This window comes from Hakea prostrata, chromosome 4 (genome assembly GCF_041222555.1).
Source record: "Hakea prostrata isolate BN-2017 chromosome 4, UWA_Hpros_2, whole genome shotgun sequence".
Taxonomy (NCBI): domain Eukaryota; kingdom Viridiplantae; phylum Streptophyta; class Magnoliopsida; order Proteales; family Proteaceae; genus Hakea; species Hakea prostrata.
Window position 1 is genome coordinate 55,215,670 of NC_142603.1, and position 16,965 is coordinate 55,232,634.

Sequence of the window (16,965 nt, forward strand, 5' to 3'; positions counted from 1 at the left end):
CAATCGAATCGGAGGTCAAACGAAGCAAATCGGCCAAGGACAGGGTTGTTATACCATCTCTTGGTTGACTAGCTTGATCGATCGACCGGCAGTCGACCAAGACTTGTTAGTGACGGGCATAATTGGAGATTTGGCCCGAAACTGATCTTCCAGTGCTCCGATCGTTATGAAACTTGGAGGGCATGATTATAGCAACATGAGGACACTACACACTAAATTTTATCACGATCCAACGGTCCAATTGAAAACCCCCATTTTGAAACCCTATGTTCTATATGCTAAATATCAAGAATTGAATTGGAATTGATTGTATTTGCAAGAAATGATGGGGAATCAATTAAGGGAATGATAATAATTAATTTAGAATCATGAATCCATAGTAAATCAGACCTAGCATACATCTACATATCAGTTTTGAATCAATGATAGGTTGAAATGAAAGAAATCATAGAAATGCAATGTAAGCAATCATAATGGGAGTATATCATAGCAAGAACGTAGTTAGATTAATGGAAATGAAAAGGGAAGCTCATGGCCAAGTGTTTGCAAGCTTGCAGCACTTCAGCCATGGTCCCAAGAGTAGAAATTAATAGGAGATTGAGTAGATTAGAAGAAGAAGAAGAAGAAGAAGAAGAAGAAGAGAATCCATACCTTGAAATGATGATTGAGATGGAAAGCCAATTATTGGAGCCAATAATCTTCACAAACACCAAGAGATGGCCTAGAGAATGTCAATCCTCGTTCTCTGGAGTGCCAATGATCAGGGTAGACCCTCATTCACGAGTTCCAAAAAGGTAGGGTCAAAATGGTAAAGATTTTTGTGATTTTCGAATTTCATAACTGCTGGTCGACTGGCTGGTTGACTAGCCAGTCGACAAGACAAGAACAACAACTTCAGACACGGATTCGGAGGGCTATACAAGGTCAAATTGAGTGGGATTTTCTCCTACAAGTCAATCAAGAAGTCTAGTTTCCATAAATACTTTTGGATCATGCATGAGAGTTCATTAGGTGCTTCAACTAATTCAATCTTCTTCAATGCGCATACAGGATTGGCCAGACATAGTTCAGCAACTACAGACAGGGATTAGGAAGGCTATACGGGGTCAAATTGAGTGGGGTTTTCTCCTACAAGTCAATAAAGAAGTCTAGTTTCGGGAAATACCTTTAGATCAAGCACGGGAGTTCATTAGGTCCACCAACTAAACTCATCTTCTTCAGGCTGCAGATTCAAAACAAACACTGACAATGCATCCAAGTATGGAGCACCATCAACCATATCCATGGGTTTCGGGTCAAACACCATGTCTTCCATAAAGAAGGCCCACAAGGACAACTTCCATCATTTCGGGACATTGATCTACACTAAGGGAAAGATCAGACATGACTTCCTAAGGCTTTCAAGTTAATAACATTGAAATCAAGATCCAACTTCAAGGTCTAACATCAAACAAGTCTTTCTTCACCCAAAATAAATAGGGTGCCCTTGGCTAGGTTTGGGCTGGATTTCACAGTTCAAGCTTTTCCTAGGAGTATGGCATGGGTTACTTCAGCGTCGTAGCACCTGGTACTTGAACATTGGCTTAAGGCATTTTCTCTACCCCTTCTTACCCTGAAAAAGCAAGGTCACCTTGCGTCCTTGAACCAATAACCATCTTTTGGCTAACCTAGCCTCCTCTGTCCCTCGGGACCAACAAGGGGTAGTACAGGAATATTCATCTATTGTCCATCGACTATGCTTTTCGGCCTGATCTTAGGCCCTGACTCACCCTCCATGGATGAACCTTGCGAAGAAACCCTTAAATTTTCAGGGCATTGGATTCTAACCAATGTTTGTGTTACTCAAGCCGACAGTCTCGCTTCCGCTCCGTCTACACTTGCTCGTGCGGGTGCTTCCCTCTAAGGCGGAACGCTCCCCTACCAATGCATTTATACATCCCACAACTTCAGCAAATCTCTTAGCCCTGTTGATCGAGCGCTCTTTTCTCGACCGTTAGATTGACTAACAAATCTAGATTGACTAACAAATCTCATCCATGGAAGTATGATCATAGGGTTTAATTCCATAATCCGAATTAGTTACCGATGCCTTTTTAGGCACAATTGCCTATCCCGAACTTGGTAGGAGCATGTTTCCTTCTATAATGGTTAGGTTCCTTCTTACCCAAGAAATCTTTGGATTATCCTTTTGCTTTGGTTCCATTCGGTAGGAACCGATTGTCCAAGGTCCAATTTGACTGGCCTACAGACTCTAGTCCGCCTGATTGGCTTGTTATTATTATTTTTACTTACCATACCATAACTAAGTTCTTAGTTGCAAGGCTTAATTGGGATCTTGATGAGCCTAATTCTTATTTCGTTACCTTTAAATATGAATAAATTGGCATTATTTATGAATCTAAGCAATCAAGGGTCTTTTATTAGACAAGGCACAGTAGGTGGATCAGTCCAAAATAATCACAAGTGTTTGGAATTTAGAGTTCTTTTGGCATTTTTTTATTATGCCATGCTAAAGTAATAACTGCAACAATTTAGAGTTCACATGAATGGATTACAAATGACACACCATTAAGAAGATTATTATGTCAGCTTATAACTTGAGGAGGTTCACATAATTGAGGTGGATTAGTCCAAAATAGTTACAATTGTTTTAGAATTTGGAGATTTACTGGCTCTGTGCCGTACCCCCGTACCCGTCAAAAACAAAATTAATTCTGTCTTTAAAAAAAAAATCTAACAATGTGCAGAACAGTCTCCCTTCCTCTCCCTATTAATACCCATAATTCTCCTCCATTCTTAGATATAGAAAAGAGAAGTTCAGTTTTCTCTTTATCACCCTCTTCTTCTCCCTCTCCCTGCTATCTATCATTTTCATTAGTGATAGTTGCAGAGAGAAATGAGGATGAAGAAATTCATTCTGGGTTTGCTTATCTGTGGAATATGTGAAGGTGTATTTGGTTTTAGATTTAAGAAACCAGTGGATGTACCATTTGATAAGTATTATGTGGCCAGTTGGGGCAATGATCATATCAAGTACATTGGTGGTGGTACCCAGGCCCAACTCGTCCTTGACCAGAGCTCTGGTAACTACCAATGGAAAGTTTTAATTTCATCATTTTGGATTCTGAGAAGGAATTTTAATTTTAACTAATGAGATTTTTGTTTCAAGGCGCTGGGTTTCATTCCAAAGAGTCCTACCTTTATGGGTACTTCAGCATTAAATTGAAATTGATTGCTGGTGATTCTGCAGGGCTTGTTACTACTTTCTATGTAAATCCTATCTACTCTTCCCATTTAACTGCATATGGTTTTGCTTTTAATGGCTTTCTTATCACATTTTGCTCTCTGGTTTTGCTTTCTTCAGCTTTCATCAAAGTCAGAGACTGCAGCTAATGACAATCATGATGAGATAGATTTTGAGTTCCTGGGAAACAGAACTGGTCAGCCCAACATTTTGCAAACCAATGTCTTTGCAGCAGGTATAGGAGGCAGAGAGCAAAGGACTACTCTCTGGTTTGATCCATCAAAGCAGTATCATACCTACTCCATTCTTTGGAGCATCAATTCGATTGTGTGAGTTCTAATTTCTCTTCATGGGTCATTCACATTTTTTTTTTCTTTCTTTTCTTTGGGGAAATTGAGAGGTAAAGTTAGCTTATGCACATCTCGACTAATCTTAAAGAAGGTAACTTGCCGTTTGTTTACCAAAAAAAAAAAAAAAAAAAGGGGGAGAGACCAGATAATTTATGAATGTAGGGGTGGACAGTGGCAGAGCTTTCTAAGGGCCAAAAGGGGCCAAGCCACCCTCTCCCCCCACCGCCCAAATTTTCTGAAATTTTCCTAGAGAGATCTTCATGGTGTGTGAAATACTAGTACTTGTCTGCTTGATTTTTTGAAAATTTTCTTTAGAAATTCTTTTGGCCTTATTTCTATATGTGAAATATTAGTATTTGCCCCCTTCCTTTTTTTATTTTTTATTTAGTTTCTCTTGATACATCTTTTTTGCCCTCTTTCCATGTTTAAACTACCAATACTTGCTCCCCCGCCTCCCCCACTAGATTTTTTAAAATTTTCCTAGAGAGACCCCTCTAGCCTTTTTACTCATGTGAAACACCAACGCCTGCCCCCCCCCCTTTGATTTTTTTTAAAATTTTTCCTAGAGAGACCCTTCTGCCCTTTTTCCACATGCGAAATACTAGCACTTGCTCTCCCTGATTTTTTGAAATTTTCCTAAAGAAACCTCTCTAACTTTCTTTCCATGTGTGAAATATTAGCATTCAACCTCCCTAATTTTTTAAAATTTCCCTAGAAAAACACTTCTAGTCCTCTTTTCATGTGTGAAGTACCAGCACTTGACCCCCTCTCTAATATCAAACCCTGGGTCTGCCCCTAGGGGCGAAGTCCGAAGATTTAGGGTTTAAGATTTTAGGGGTTTTTTCAGATATATTTTTATTAATCATGAGAACATAATTTTTCAGCTTCTTTGTGGATAATGTGCCCATAAGGATATTCAAGAACAGCCCAGATCTTGGGGTGAAGTACCCAACAGGTCAAGCCATGAAGGTATATTCAAGTTTGTGGAATGGAGAGCTCTGGGCCACAAGAGGAGGATTGGACAAGGTTGATTGGTCGAAAGCACCATTTGTAGCATCTTATAGTTCCTTCGCTATAGAGGCCTGTCTAGCTTCTACACCACAACAAGCAAAAGCTTGTAGCTCTCCATGGAAATATTGGTGGAACCAGCAATATTATAAGGACTTGGATGCATGGCAGTATAGAAGACTTCGTTGGGTCCACAACAAGCAAACCGGTTATAACTATTGCAAAACCACAACACTGCCTCGGGCTACAGAGTGTGATAGAAATAAAGATTGATGATGACGATGGATATGTAACATAACATAACATATATAGAGAGAAAACTAGTATTACTTACTCTCTTAACATTTAGTCTCTCTACTTAATTTTCTCCTCAAATCCAATGGTAACCATGCAATTTCTTATCAACCAAAAGGTAGCTCGGAAAATGGAATCATAAATGTATAGATCATTAATGGATTCAAACAAATGACAAACAATGAGGGTACGCACATTTAGCAAAAGGGTACGTAAATCGGATTCCGGGCAAACTTACGCTGAATTTTCAGGAATCCGATTTACGTACATTGACTATGTTAATCAAATAGCTGCTTCCAACGATCAAGTAAGTAGATGAAAACAACACAAATTTCCTAACGAATTGAGTGCAAACAATTCAAAACTAAGAAACTGCAAAGCCAAACAAATAAGCATATATTGAATGCAATAGGTAGCATTCAATAGTAATCAATTACCTTTGGTTGGGAAGGGGATGCAGGTCATGTTGATTAATCTGTCCGCGTATGCTTGCAGGATTCCCTGCTTTAGTTCTGATTCTATCTTTGTGCGAGTCTAATTAGCTATTTGGACTCTAGCTGAGATTTAGTTCCCATAATTGCATTGGGAATTCCTTTTGAATGCGTTAGCCACTTTGATTTGATATCAAGTATCCCGCTTAGATAAGATATGACTTCAAAACCTAGTCTTTCTCAGCTACACGTCTGGGGCTCTAAGCATTGATCTTCCTGAGTTTCTCAAATCGTTGGACTTCAACACTGCTAAAGTCTTGTGTAACCAAGATTTAACATGGTGGGGGGGGGTTAAAAATGGGATAGGGGGGACTTCAAAAAATTTGGAGGGATGAAACAAGTTCTGATATTTCACATATGGAAAGAAGTCTAGAGGGAAAATTTCAAAAAATTAGTAATGGAAGGGGAATTCCAAGAAATTGGGAGGGCGTGGGAGAGCTAGGGGCCGGTTGGTTATGCCCTTGATCATACTATTTTGAAGACATAGGGTTGAGCCCTCTGGTCAACTTGTTTATTTAATTGGGGGCCATGGGCCTAATTGGACCATCAATTTAGGACCAAGTTGGAATTTGCATAACGAAATCTAATCCATCAATATGGAGAGACATAATTTTGCAAAGGAAATAGATTAAATGACTAAGACAAGGACATTAAATAGGTCATGCCCCAAATATCAAATGGTAAAGTCATAAAGGTATGTCGTACCATTCATATTTATTTTGTATAAAAAGCTTAATAACATATACCATATGATGCACATTTCAGATGTACTAAAATTATACCATATATATATTTTTTTAGATAGAAAAGCGAAGGGGGCAAATGAATTATTAAAATCCGTTTTTCAATTCGCATCCATCCAATTAGTAATTTGACGGATTTTTTATCCGCTCCAGTACTAACACCATCCCATTTCCTCTAGTTCACCGTTAGCTTTAGACACGTGGATCATTTCAATCGGATGAACAAAAATTCAATTTGAAAAACACACATTTCTAAGTTCCCAATTCTCTCTCCTCTTCTTCACCGTCTCCATCTTCGGGCCGGCGAACTCATGTGAAAAATCCGAGAATAGAAACAAAACCTCAATTCCATCCTTCCCACAAGAGACCTACACTCTTGTCATCGCTCTACTCCTCTAAATCCTTACTTGATGTGCTTTTGTTGGTTCCCAAAAGATAGGCATATCGAGATATATAGCAAGAGAAACTAGTGAGAGTATGGTTTAATTCCCCAGCGTCATCATCATAAGGAACGGTGCCGTTCGTGACGGAAAATGGTTATTTCCAAGACGGTGATGAACGTGGCAGACTGCCACCAAACCTTCCCCATCAAAGACGTCGTTGGTCGGGCCAAAGATGGAGACAGCCTCAAGCGGGATTTTTTATATAATTTTTGGGATTTGAGGTTCATTCGGGCCAGCTTACGCGCACCATGACTACGTCTTCAAGAACTCTAACCTCTTATGTAGAAGGATTGGTCTTTTGCCAACTGAACCACCCCTCTCGGGTTGAAAATTGGAAACTTAAAAATAATGTTTTTCAGATGGTTTTTTGTTCATTCGATTGAAATGATTCACGTGCCTAAAATCTAACGCACGTGTCTAAAATCTAACGGTGAAAGGTAATGGGTGAATATCAGTACATACTTGGGCGGATAAAAATCCTATTTTGACGCGGTTATATTCTTAAGCCGACGTGGCAACACTGTCACACTGGTGTGCTCTTACGAAGTTTTGGTGCATTTCATTCGGTCGACTCGCTGTGGAAATGGAAATAATGCCTTCGCCTGATTCAGACTTGGAGGTCTCGTCATTCGCTCATTTGTCAAAAACTGCGAACTCGGGCAAGCAAATTTGGATTCATCTTCTTCATCGGCGTATCAACAGCCACCATTTGTATGATTTTCCAGCAAACGGCTTTCCAGAGCAGTGGAAATAAAGTTGGAGTCTCGGCGGAGTTGGAAGGGGTTCATCACTAAGCATGGACTCAGTAAAAGCGACGAAGCTCTCTTACTTCGATGACAAATTGAAACTCCATTCGAGGGGTTCATCACTAAACAATGATTCAGTAAAATCGACGAAGCTCTCTTACTTCGATGACACATGGAAACTCCGTTCGAAGGCCGCTGTTGTCTCGTGCATCCAGGTTTTCCTTCTTCTTCTTCAATGAATCTCTAATCTTTCCTATGGCCACTTCTTCAATGAACCCTAATCTGTCCTGTGGTCAAATCTTGCAGGCTGAGGATGGTCGACGAGCTCTGATCCTGGATTCCACCATTTTTCATCCCCAAGGTGGTGGTCAGCCGGCCGATACTGGTTTCATCACCAGTGCTGCCTCCAATTTCAAGTTCATTGTCCAAGATACTCGATCGAAAGACGGAGTAGTGAGTCATGTTTCAAATTTGTCCCTTCTTTCTGATTCTATTGGTTTTCCTCCGCTCACTCCCCCTTTCTCCTTAACCAATTCGGCAATTGGGGATTGAATTTTGTCCTTTACTAGGTTTTCCATTATGGGTTTTTTGAGAACCCGAGCAATGATGGGGAACTTGAGTTTCCTACAGGGCAAGAGGTTTGTTTATACGTGGATGAAGCTCGTCGCAGTCTCAATTCCAGGTATCCGTTGCTTAGCTGAAACTGTAAGCAGCATTCTTTGTACGTTACCTTTGACTTGAGACAGGTTTGTATTCGATACTCCTTCTTTAACGGGGTGCCTGTACTGATTTGTCATTAAAACCTTCCTGTTGCATTTGCAATCAATTTTTGATAGAACAAAAGTTAAAAGTACATTCCCATAAGTTTACGTTTTTCTTTTGGTAAGAAGGAAATTCATTTGATATGAGGAGCTTATACAAACATTGACATCTGAGTTGCATAATTGCAGAAGCCAAGGATTGGTAAGTGGCCAAATAGTCGGAAGCTCAACCAATAGGGCCAACTTAGACAAGGAATTCGCAACGACATTTGCGGATCTTAGAGAAAAACAAAAGCAACAAAAATCAAAGGACTATTTCAGATCTAAGATGTCTTGGATCATAGAACTAATCTCAGAATTAGTAATGGCATCCGAATTTAATTGGTTTAGTCAGATAGACAATCGGACTCCACAATGAGAACTTCAATTCTAGCTTTACATGACTCAAGGAGCCCAGATCTAAGTGCAGAAGCTTCAGCCATCAACTAGTCACATAAAAATCCACTAGAAAAAGCTGAAACCAGATCTTGTAGATCACCTCAAATGACAACTCTTATCCCTCCTCTTTGGGAATCAGTTACCCAAGCACCATCACAATTCAACTTGTATTTACGTCTAAAAGGGGTAATCCAGGAGACTTCATGTGGAGATGCTCTAGAAATTGAAGAACCAAAAGAGTATGTGCTTTTACCTATCATCAGGATACTGCAACAAAACTCTTCGAAAGCTTTTGTGGCCATTCAAATCACATCCTCAACAGACCTTTTTTTTTTCTTTCCTTTCTTAAAATATGATCATTCCTTGGATTTTGGGGATTCAAGGAGGGAATTGTATTGCAGAAATTCTGCAATACAAATAAGGGGCTGCGATGGGGTTTTCTTTAGGTTCTTGGACTGTCACAAGGCTGGGGGAGGAGATCGAAGGTCAGAAGAACAGAGGGAAGATGGGGAAAAGCTGGGTAATCGGCTTACTTGAGAGAGAGGGCTGTTGGAGAGATTCTTGGAGAGTGAAGGAACTTCAAAGCTGCTGCAGGGAATCCTCAGCCCTGAAGACCATGTGCACTTCCTAGTTGCAACCTTTAAATCTTTACTCATTCCAAACTCAATTGAATTACAATCATGGACCTGAATTTATAATCTAATAGTGAGACTTCTACTTGGACTCTTAAAGAAAACCCATACTGACTTCTAACTAGGACTCTAACTAGGGATCCACCTGGAAGTAGGATCCCTTTACAACTCACACTTGTCAACCAATAAAGAGGAATCTTCTAAACAACGTGCAAAACTAATTAATTACTAATCTAGAAGGAATCTTCTTTTAAAATAAAGTTCAACTGGGACTCTTAAATAACATATTACTAGGACTCCAAACTAAACAAAAGTAGGTAAGGACTCCACAAATTAGCAGGAATTATTCCAACTTAAGGAACTCTAGGAACAACAGTGACACTCCCTTGATCAGACAGTGAGGAAGGAATTAGTTAAACAGAAAGCAAACGTATCTATTTGTTTCAACAAAGGCATTGCAAATTTTGTTACAACAGTGTGGCAAGGCAAAGTTGATTTCCAAAAGCAGCGTTGCAACAGTCTTTGAACAATGGTAGAAAGCGGTTTAGAAGAACAATAAGAGAGGAGATGATAAAGAATATTTAGTGGTATTTTAAAGGCCATCAACCCCTCTATTTATAGGGATTTGTCTACAACAGTAATAGAAGAAATTAAGGAACAATCTTTGATTGTACCAGTCATAACGATAATAAACTTTAATGACAATAACTAAACAGAGTAGTTTTTTATTGAATCAATCATGACAGTAATAAATTTTAATGGCAAAAAACTAGAGGGAGTTATCTTTGATTGAGTTGATTTCTCTATTCAAGGAAAGAAAAATATATTTAAGAGTTGATTGAGGAGTAACTTCTTCTTTTTTCTTGTAAATAAAATTGGTGAGATTTTTAGGAGTAGAGAAATAAATGTTAAGGATATCCTTTGTGATAAGATGACACCTCATCTTTCAAACACAAATGGAAAGCATTTAAATTTGAATACAAAAGATATCCTTCATGATAAGATGACATCTCATCTTTCAAGCACAAATGGAGAGCATTTGAATTTAAATTCAAGAGATATCCTTCAAGAAAGGAATGTGGGATGGAAGCTCTTTTGATATTGCTCCACCTGGACTGCCAAATCTCAAAATTGGCAGTGTTATCAAGGGTAATCAAGATCTCTTGATTTTGGCATTTCCAATGGCATAACCTGTGTCTCAAATTTGGTTTCTGAAGCTTCTGCTGTTTGGCTTGTCTTCTTCAAGCTTGCAAGGCATACACTGTCTCTGACTGTCTCATAGTTGAATCCAATTGCTTGGAGATTGTCAACCAATTAAATTCAGCGAAAGTTTCCAACTATGAGATTGAGGCTACCGTGCAGGACATCTCAGATCTAACGCTTTCTTGTATTCTTTCTCATGTTCCAAGATCCGTGAATGTTGTTGTAGATTCTTTGTCCAGGTTGGCCTTGTTGGTTGAGCTCCCGTCAATATGGCCAATTACCAATTCTTGGCTTCTGCAGTTATCTAATGAAGATGCTATGCTAATGGCTGTATCATTTCTTTCTTTGAATGTAAATACTTACCAAAAGAAGAAAAAAAGAACGTAAAGTCCCAGGCCCAGCTAGACCAAATGAAACAGAAAGAAATTGAAGAAGAAAGGGGGCTGGGAGCTGAGTAATCACACAGGAATGGTGGAAGAGAAGAATCATCCCGGCATGGTTAAAGACGTCTTGCTCTGACAGAGGATGCTGCCAGTGACCTAGATCCTTCCCATTAGTTTATATTCAACACAGACAAATGGCTAACTTGTTGAGAGCACTTCGGTCATATAAAAATGGATACATTTTGTTTATAGAACTGTTATCATATAAGAGAACTAAGAGGATATACTTTATCCATTTCTTTGTCTGTTTTATTAATTCTAGGCTGCTTGTTGTTCTCTTTCATCCATTTCTGTGATATCACACCTAAATAGTTCTCTTTGGCTACTTGTAAATATTGTGTTGATTTATTGTTTTCTATTCATTGGTTAGATTTTCTGGTCATCTTGTAGTTTTATAAAATTTCTTAGTTCATAACTCTTTGTGGAATCTCTGGGACCTGGGACTCCAATCATCTCACATAGTTTTGCTACTTAATCAGCTTTTTTCTGGCCTGAAAATAATTACTTATTTATTTTTGACAAACAGACCTGAATTTTCAGATATCTTATTACTGATACCCAAGTCTGAGCCTTGCTATTGCTTTAAGAACTTACCATGTATTTTTGTGTTATATCAGTTTACTTATCTTATTTCTGCAGGTTGCATTCAGCTGGGCATTTGTTGGATATTTGCGTGCAAAATGTTGGTTGGGATCATTTACAACCAAGCAAAGGCTATCATTTCCCTGATGGGTATCATATCTCTCCATTTTTTATTTCATTCTCTTGAGGAATATGTAGGAAATGCTAATCTGATCAGTAATGGATGGGAAGGTTAATTTCATTAACTCTTCCTTCTCTTTGTAGATTTCATTGCAACTATCAAATATATTTCTTTCATATTATACTAATTATATAAGCTCTTGGGAGGACACCAAAACTATTTGCAACGACCCATACAATATGTATCTGGCAGTGCTGTTTAGTGGCTTGTCTTCCAAGGGTTCTATTGGTGCCTTTATATCTGTCATGTGGTACCTTAGTTGCCACCCACAGAGGTTGATACAAGTCTACTTAACTTGTAGACTTTTAGTACGTTCAACTCCATAGGAGTTCCGTAACAAAGCTTCCACTCCTTGCACCCCCCACCTTCAGCCTGGCTTGCTGTTCAACTGTAAAGGAGAAATAAATTCAATAATCTACAGCAGAAATTACGAGGAAATGTGGTCAAATGCATAGACAGTTGAGGTAATACCAAGAAATTTTGCATGATACCATGACCATATACAGAGTCCATATCCATCAAGAGTCTTAATGGCCACATTATCATGTTCCATGTATCTCAAATGAGTCCATGATGCAATTATTGCAGTAATTATATTGTTATTTTTAAATCTGTCACAGAATTTTGGATTCACCCATGCGAAGTTAAACAACATTTTTATGGTTGTAAATTAACTTTCTTTTGGTGGTGAGTTTGGATCTAAGTAAAGTGTCAAAAAAATTTGAGGGTAACCTTCATACATCATACTCACAGCCATGGATATTGATATCAGGTGTTTGAAATGGCACCTGATGGAAAACGTATGAAGATATACGGAAGATGCAGCTAATGTTGCCATCTAACAGACATGAGGTTTTTGGCTTCTAAATGAAAAATGAAGCATCCCTGTTACATGGATTGTAAGATCAAGGGAATTGGAAAAAGTGTAAGGGAAAGATTTTTCAATGCAACTATGTTTGGTTGCAAGGGAAATTATAGGGAAGCAAAATGAAACTTCAGCATCATTATTCTTATTCCATGTGATTGTATACTTTACATGTTTCATTTATTTACTAAATAAAATTAAATGGAATTTCTTGCAGAGAGTAGTGAAATTTGGTGACCAAATATAGAATGATTTGGAGCCAAGTCATTTTTTAATTTTTAAGTATGAAAGCTTCACTTCCTTTTCCCTTCCCCTTCAATCCCCTTGCAACCAAAGAAGCCTGCAGGTTCAAAGTTCCAAATGGGAAAATTTTCAAAGCATGTGTGAGATCCTGAATAGACAATATTCATCCAAAGATGAAAATGTCTTGGTTTTAAGAAAAAGAAGAAGATAACCCTAATGTGAACTCTTGAATGCTTTTACTTTCATATCTCTCTCTAGAGGATGGAATTGGTCTACGAAATCGCATGGCACTGTTGTCCCCATGCAGGGGTTTATTAAGATTGACACCATGTTTCTAGATGTCAATAACTGAAAATCTGAGTGATCCTGACTTGGAAAACTCATCTATTATTTGTGTCTTATGACAACCCAGTTAGCGGACCATCCTTGTTGGCAGATACATTTACCTTAGACGTTCTTTCTTGTTTTAGTGAAAAAATAAAAGAAGGAATAGACAACCCAGTTAGTGGACCATCCTTGTTAGCAGATACATTTACCTTAGACGTTCTTTCTTGTTTTACTAAAAAAACAAAAGAAAAAGGAATAGACATTCCGATAATAGTTGCAGACCTTGCTTATAAGCAGCAGTGCTTGAATGCATTTTCTGAATCTTATCCACCCTGAAGAGACGGTCGGATCCTAGTTGCAATTTACCCACATAAAGGAAAGAAAAAGATCTTAGTGGCAGACCTTGATTATGGTTTCTTAAAGCCTAGAATTAAAGAAGACAAGCTAGTAGTAAGCCAGAGGTTCTTCAATGGAAAAATCCATACAGGTTTCCGTAGTGAAACTCAGAGACCAAAATCCAGTGTATGGAGCCTTTTTTTTTTTTTTTTAAGTAATCCTGATCATCCTTTATTTTACTGATGCAATTTCATTGAACTTGGAAGTTTATTATCCCATAGCCTGACTCCTTGTGTAGTGTTGGTTTTTTTAGGGAGGGGGGAATTATGGATCATTTAGACTGACCTCTCTGCCCCTGTGACCTTTCCTCTGCTTTGGACTCATTTCGACTATCTGAAACTTTCAGGCCATCTGTTGAGTATAAAGGTGCCGTTCCACAGAGTGAAATTCAAAGTAAACAAAAGGAGTTAGAGATACAAGCAAATGCACTCATTTCAAAAGGAGGAAGGGTGTGTTGGGATCTTCTCTAATAGTGCTTGCTCTTTTTTACATTCATCTGTTTCTTGTCATCATTTAATGATATCAATATTTTATTTTCAGGTATCAGCAGCTGTTTTGTCTTATGAGGAAGCCTCTGAACTATGTGGTGGATCCCTTCCTGATTATATTCCAAAGGTCAAAATTACTTAATTTTTCTTGAGTTGTAGGTTATGAAGGGTTAGTTTCCATCATTCTATAGTATTATTATATTCTGCAATGAACACCTATGGTGTATTTCCCTCCAAGATATTGCCTTCAAGATATATCCTAGTTATGTGCTATCTGTTGTTCTTCTACTTCCAATTCTTTTGTGCTTAAAAGAAACTTGATTGATTCTCATTTTGTCACAACTCATGCAGGAAAGCAATCCTCGTATTGTAAAGTTAGGGGAAAATCCTGGATGTCCTTGTGGAGGGACCCACGTTGTGGATATTTCAGAGATCAAGGGCATGAAGGTATTGATTATATGTGGTATCATAGGGTTTTAGATCTGTTCTTGACATTAATGAACCAGTGACCATCATCTCCTGCAATGTCTTTGCTTTATAATTTCTCTACACTGTGATAATGAAATGAAACTCTGCATTCATTTATAAGAACATCTCAGATGATCCCACTTTTTACCAGGTCTTAAAACCTCCACAGATGAAGGAACTCCATCACTCAAATAGTTAAATAGTTAATGTCTGGCATAGAAACAACCTCTCAGAAGCTGGGTTAATGCTGCATAGGAAAATTGCCCCCAGGCACTGGGTTTGCCTTTTTCAGTTGATGTCTGGCATAGAATACCTGTCAAACATTTTTCATCTTCAGTTGTTGATTATGAGTTTTACTTTCTGAGACTAATTTACTGTGCCAATGCCAAATAAAGATTGCGCCATCCTGGAAACTGGAAAGGAAGGAAGATGGTAACTTAGGTCTGAATTGCAGAACAAATTTTCTTCCATTCTTGGAATGAACTTGAGATTTAATTTCTATTTCAGTTTTTTTTTTTTTTTTTTTTTTTTCCTTTCTCCAACGGTCATAAGGTATTTTTCTTGTGGATATTAATCTTACAACAACAGCAAACTCAGCCTTATCCCGACTTAATTGCATGGATCCAAACAAACAGAAAATGTGCTCTAAACTTTCTTTTGGGGGAGGTGGCGGGTAAGGAAGGAAAAAACAGACTAATAAGATTTGGAATAAGAGGGATATAGCTGAATGTTAACCCTAGGAAGGGAATTACATGTTTTTACTTTTGTTTATAATTGTCTTTAAACCCTTGAATTTTGGTTGATAATGAACTGCTAAATCATTCTTTTGGCTTGTCATCACCATTTATTTGGTCAGCAAAACAAAGAAGTGTGCTGAAAAGATTCCTTTATTGGACAGTCTGTGACTAGTATCTTTTTCCAAATATGATTTAAACAGGGAAAGGTGCCTAGCTTGGTTTTTGGTTGGTTGTGTGATCTTCAAATTTAATTGATGTGCCTTTATCCTCCTTTCAGGTTGGGCAGATTCGGACGAAGAAGGGAATGACAAAAGTTTCTTATACTGTTGATTAATTGCTTCTCCAATCAATGTCAATCTGGTTTGAAAAAACAGCTAATATGGCATCTAATCTAACGGATGACTAATAGAACAATAGATAATCTGCAAGTGCTTTCAAGGTAGTTAATGAATTTTAATCTTCGTTTATCGAAAAAAAAAGAAAAAAATCAATGTCAAGCTTGCCATATGCTAAATTTGATGAGTCTTGGGACATTCTCATATCACTGGTACTGAGGGGATGTGTACTTTCCCGGTTTCTTGTATTTGGGATAACTTTTTATCATTTAAAGTTACCAATAGATCATGGATAATTCTCTGAGGAGATGTTTCTTCTTTCAGCTCCATGTTGCCTCTGTAGCATGTTCACATATATATTTGTCAAACCCATCATATAGACTTGTAATTGGTGGTTTTGTGTGTGAACTGAGAAGGTAAAAACTCAGCCTGTTGTAACCTTACAAGCTCAGATTGTTCAGAAGACATCAAATTGGTCTGAAGCTGTAGCTTGGTGATGATGGCATAAATTGGTCTGAAGCTGTAGCTTGGTGATGATGGCATGGTTATGAAACAAGTATGAGACCAACCATCAACAAAAACACGTATGCGTGTACGTTGCATGTTGTTCCAGACATTCTTGGCCAATTCTGGGCCTCTGGGCTCCCTAGTACCAATTTCCTGCGGATTTTCGAAACAAATGAAACCAGAATCAGCTAGGTCCCCATTTGGAGGCTGATTTTGGTGTTAAACCCTTATCAAAGCCGAGACTGGCGCTAACAGACAGTGTCCGATCTTCTCCCGGTTGTCAATTATTCCGGTGGTACAAAGGGTAGAATGGTTAGGGTTAAAAATAGTTTTAAATTGAAATTAATTTTATCTATTAAATTTTTGTTGTACGCTTGTTATATATACGGTAAGGAAATGGATGGAAAATGTCCATCAATTAAGCGATGCAACAACAAAACACTAAACACTAAGTGAAGGGCCTTAAAGCACTAACGCCCCCACTTTATGTTTAAAAAGCACAGAAACTCAAAAATTGAATTTTTATTGGATATATGTGTCAAATTTATCATTGAAAATAGTTAAATTATTGTTTATCACTGGTTATATTTCTATAATAAACAGTGTCTGAAAGGTTTTAAAGAGAAAGTAAAGAGAAAGAAAGAGAGGGAAAGCCTGTTTGGTTCCCGTATACTCGAAAATAGCCTATAGTCATCCTAAATACAGGAAAGAGAGCGGACTTTTAACTTAATCAGGATCAAGAGATGTACATGGAACAAGAATAAGCAAGTGATATTGACTAACCTATGTATGTTATAAGTAGGTGATTCCACTTAGTATATATGTAGCATTCACATGTTAATATAAAATCTATCTTAATTATTCACTCATGCAATTTATAGAAAATTCATGATATATTGTTTTATGAAAGAACAAAAATGCATGGGATTGAATGACAGCTTAAAAATTGATTGAAGTGTTTGAATTAAAATGCTGCTGTTAAATTGCAAAATTTAAATGATGTCTATAATTGTTAAATTTAGAATTATCATGTTCTCTTA

General features: G+C 37.9%; 2 protein-coding genes across 2 annotated transcripts; both read left to right on the plus strand.

The window, feature by feature from the left end:
* Positions 1-2,896: 2,896 nt before the first annotated feature.
* Positions 2,897-4,875, plus strand: LOC149019735 (putative xyloglucan endotransglucosylase/hydrolase protein). Its single transcript, XM_089154126.1, has 4 exons — positions 2,897-3,083; positions 3,170-3,270; positions 3,365-3,573; positions 4,479-4,875. Exons 1-4 carry the CDS (start codon positions 2,897-2,899, stop codon positions 4,873-4,875), a joined length of 894 nt encoding a protein of 297 aa, XP_089010252.1.
* Positions 4,876-7,135: 2,260 nt separating this feature from the next.
* On the plus strand, positions 7,136-15,810 carry LOC149019736 (threonyl and alanyl tRNA synthetase second additional domain-containing protein). The gene is made up of 8 exons (XM_089153712.1): positions 7,136-7,534; positions 7,626-7,772; positions 7,889-8,001; positions 11,436-11,528; positions 13,737-13,839; positions 13,931-14,005; positions 14,230-14,325; positions 15,361-15,810. Exons 1-8 carry the CDS (start codon positions 7,370-7,372, stop codon positions 15,415-15,417), a joined length of 849 nt encoding a protein of 282 aa, XP_089009838.1. The 5' UTR covers positions 7,136-7,369; the 3' UTR covers positions 15,418-15,810.
* Positions 15,811-16,965: the final 1,155 nt, after the last annotated feature.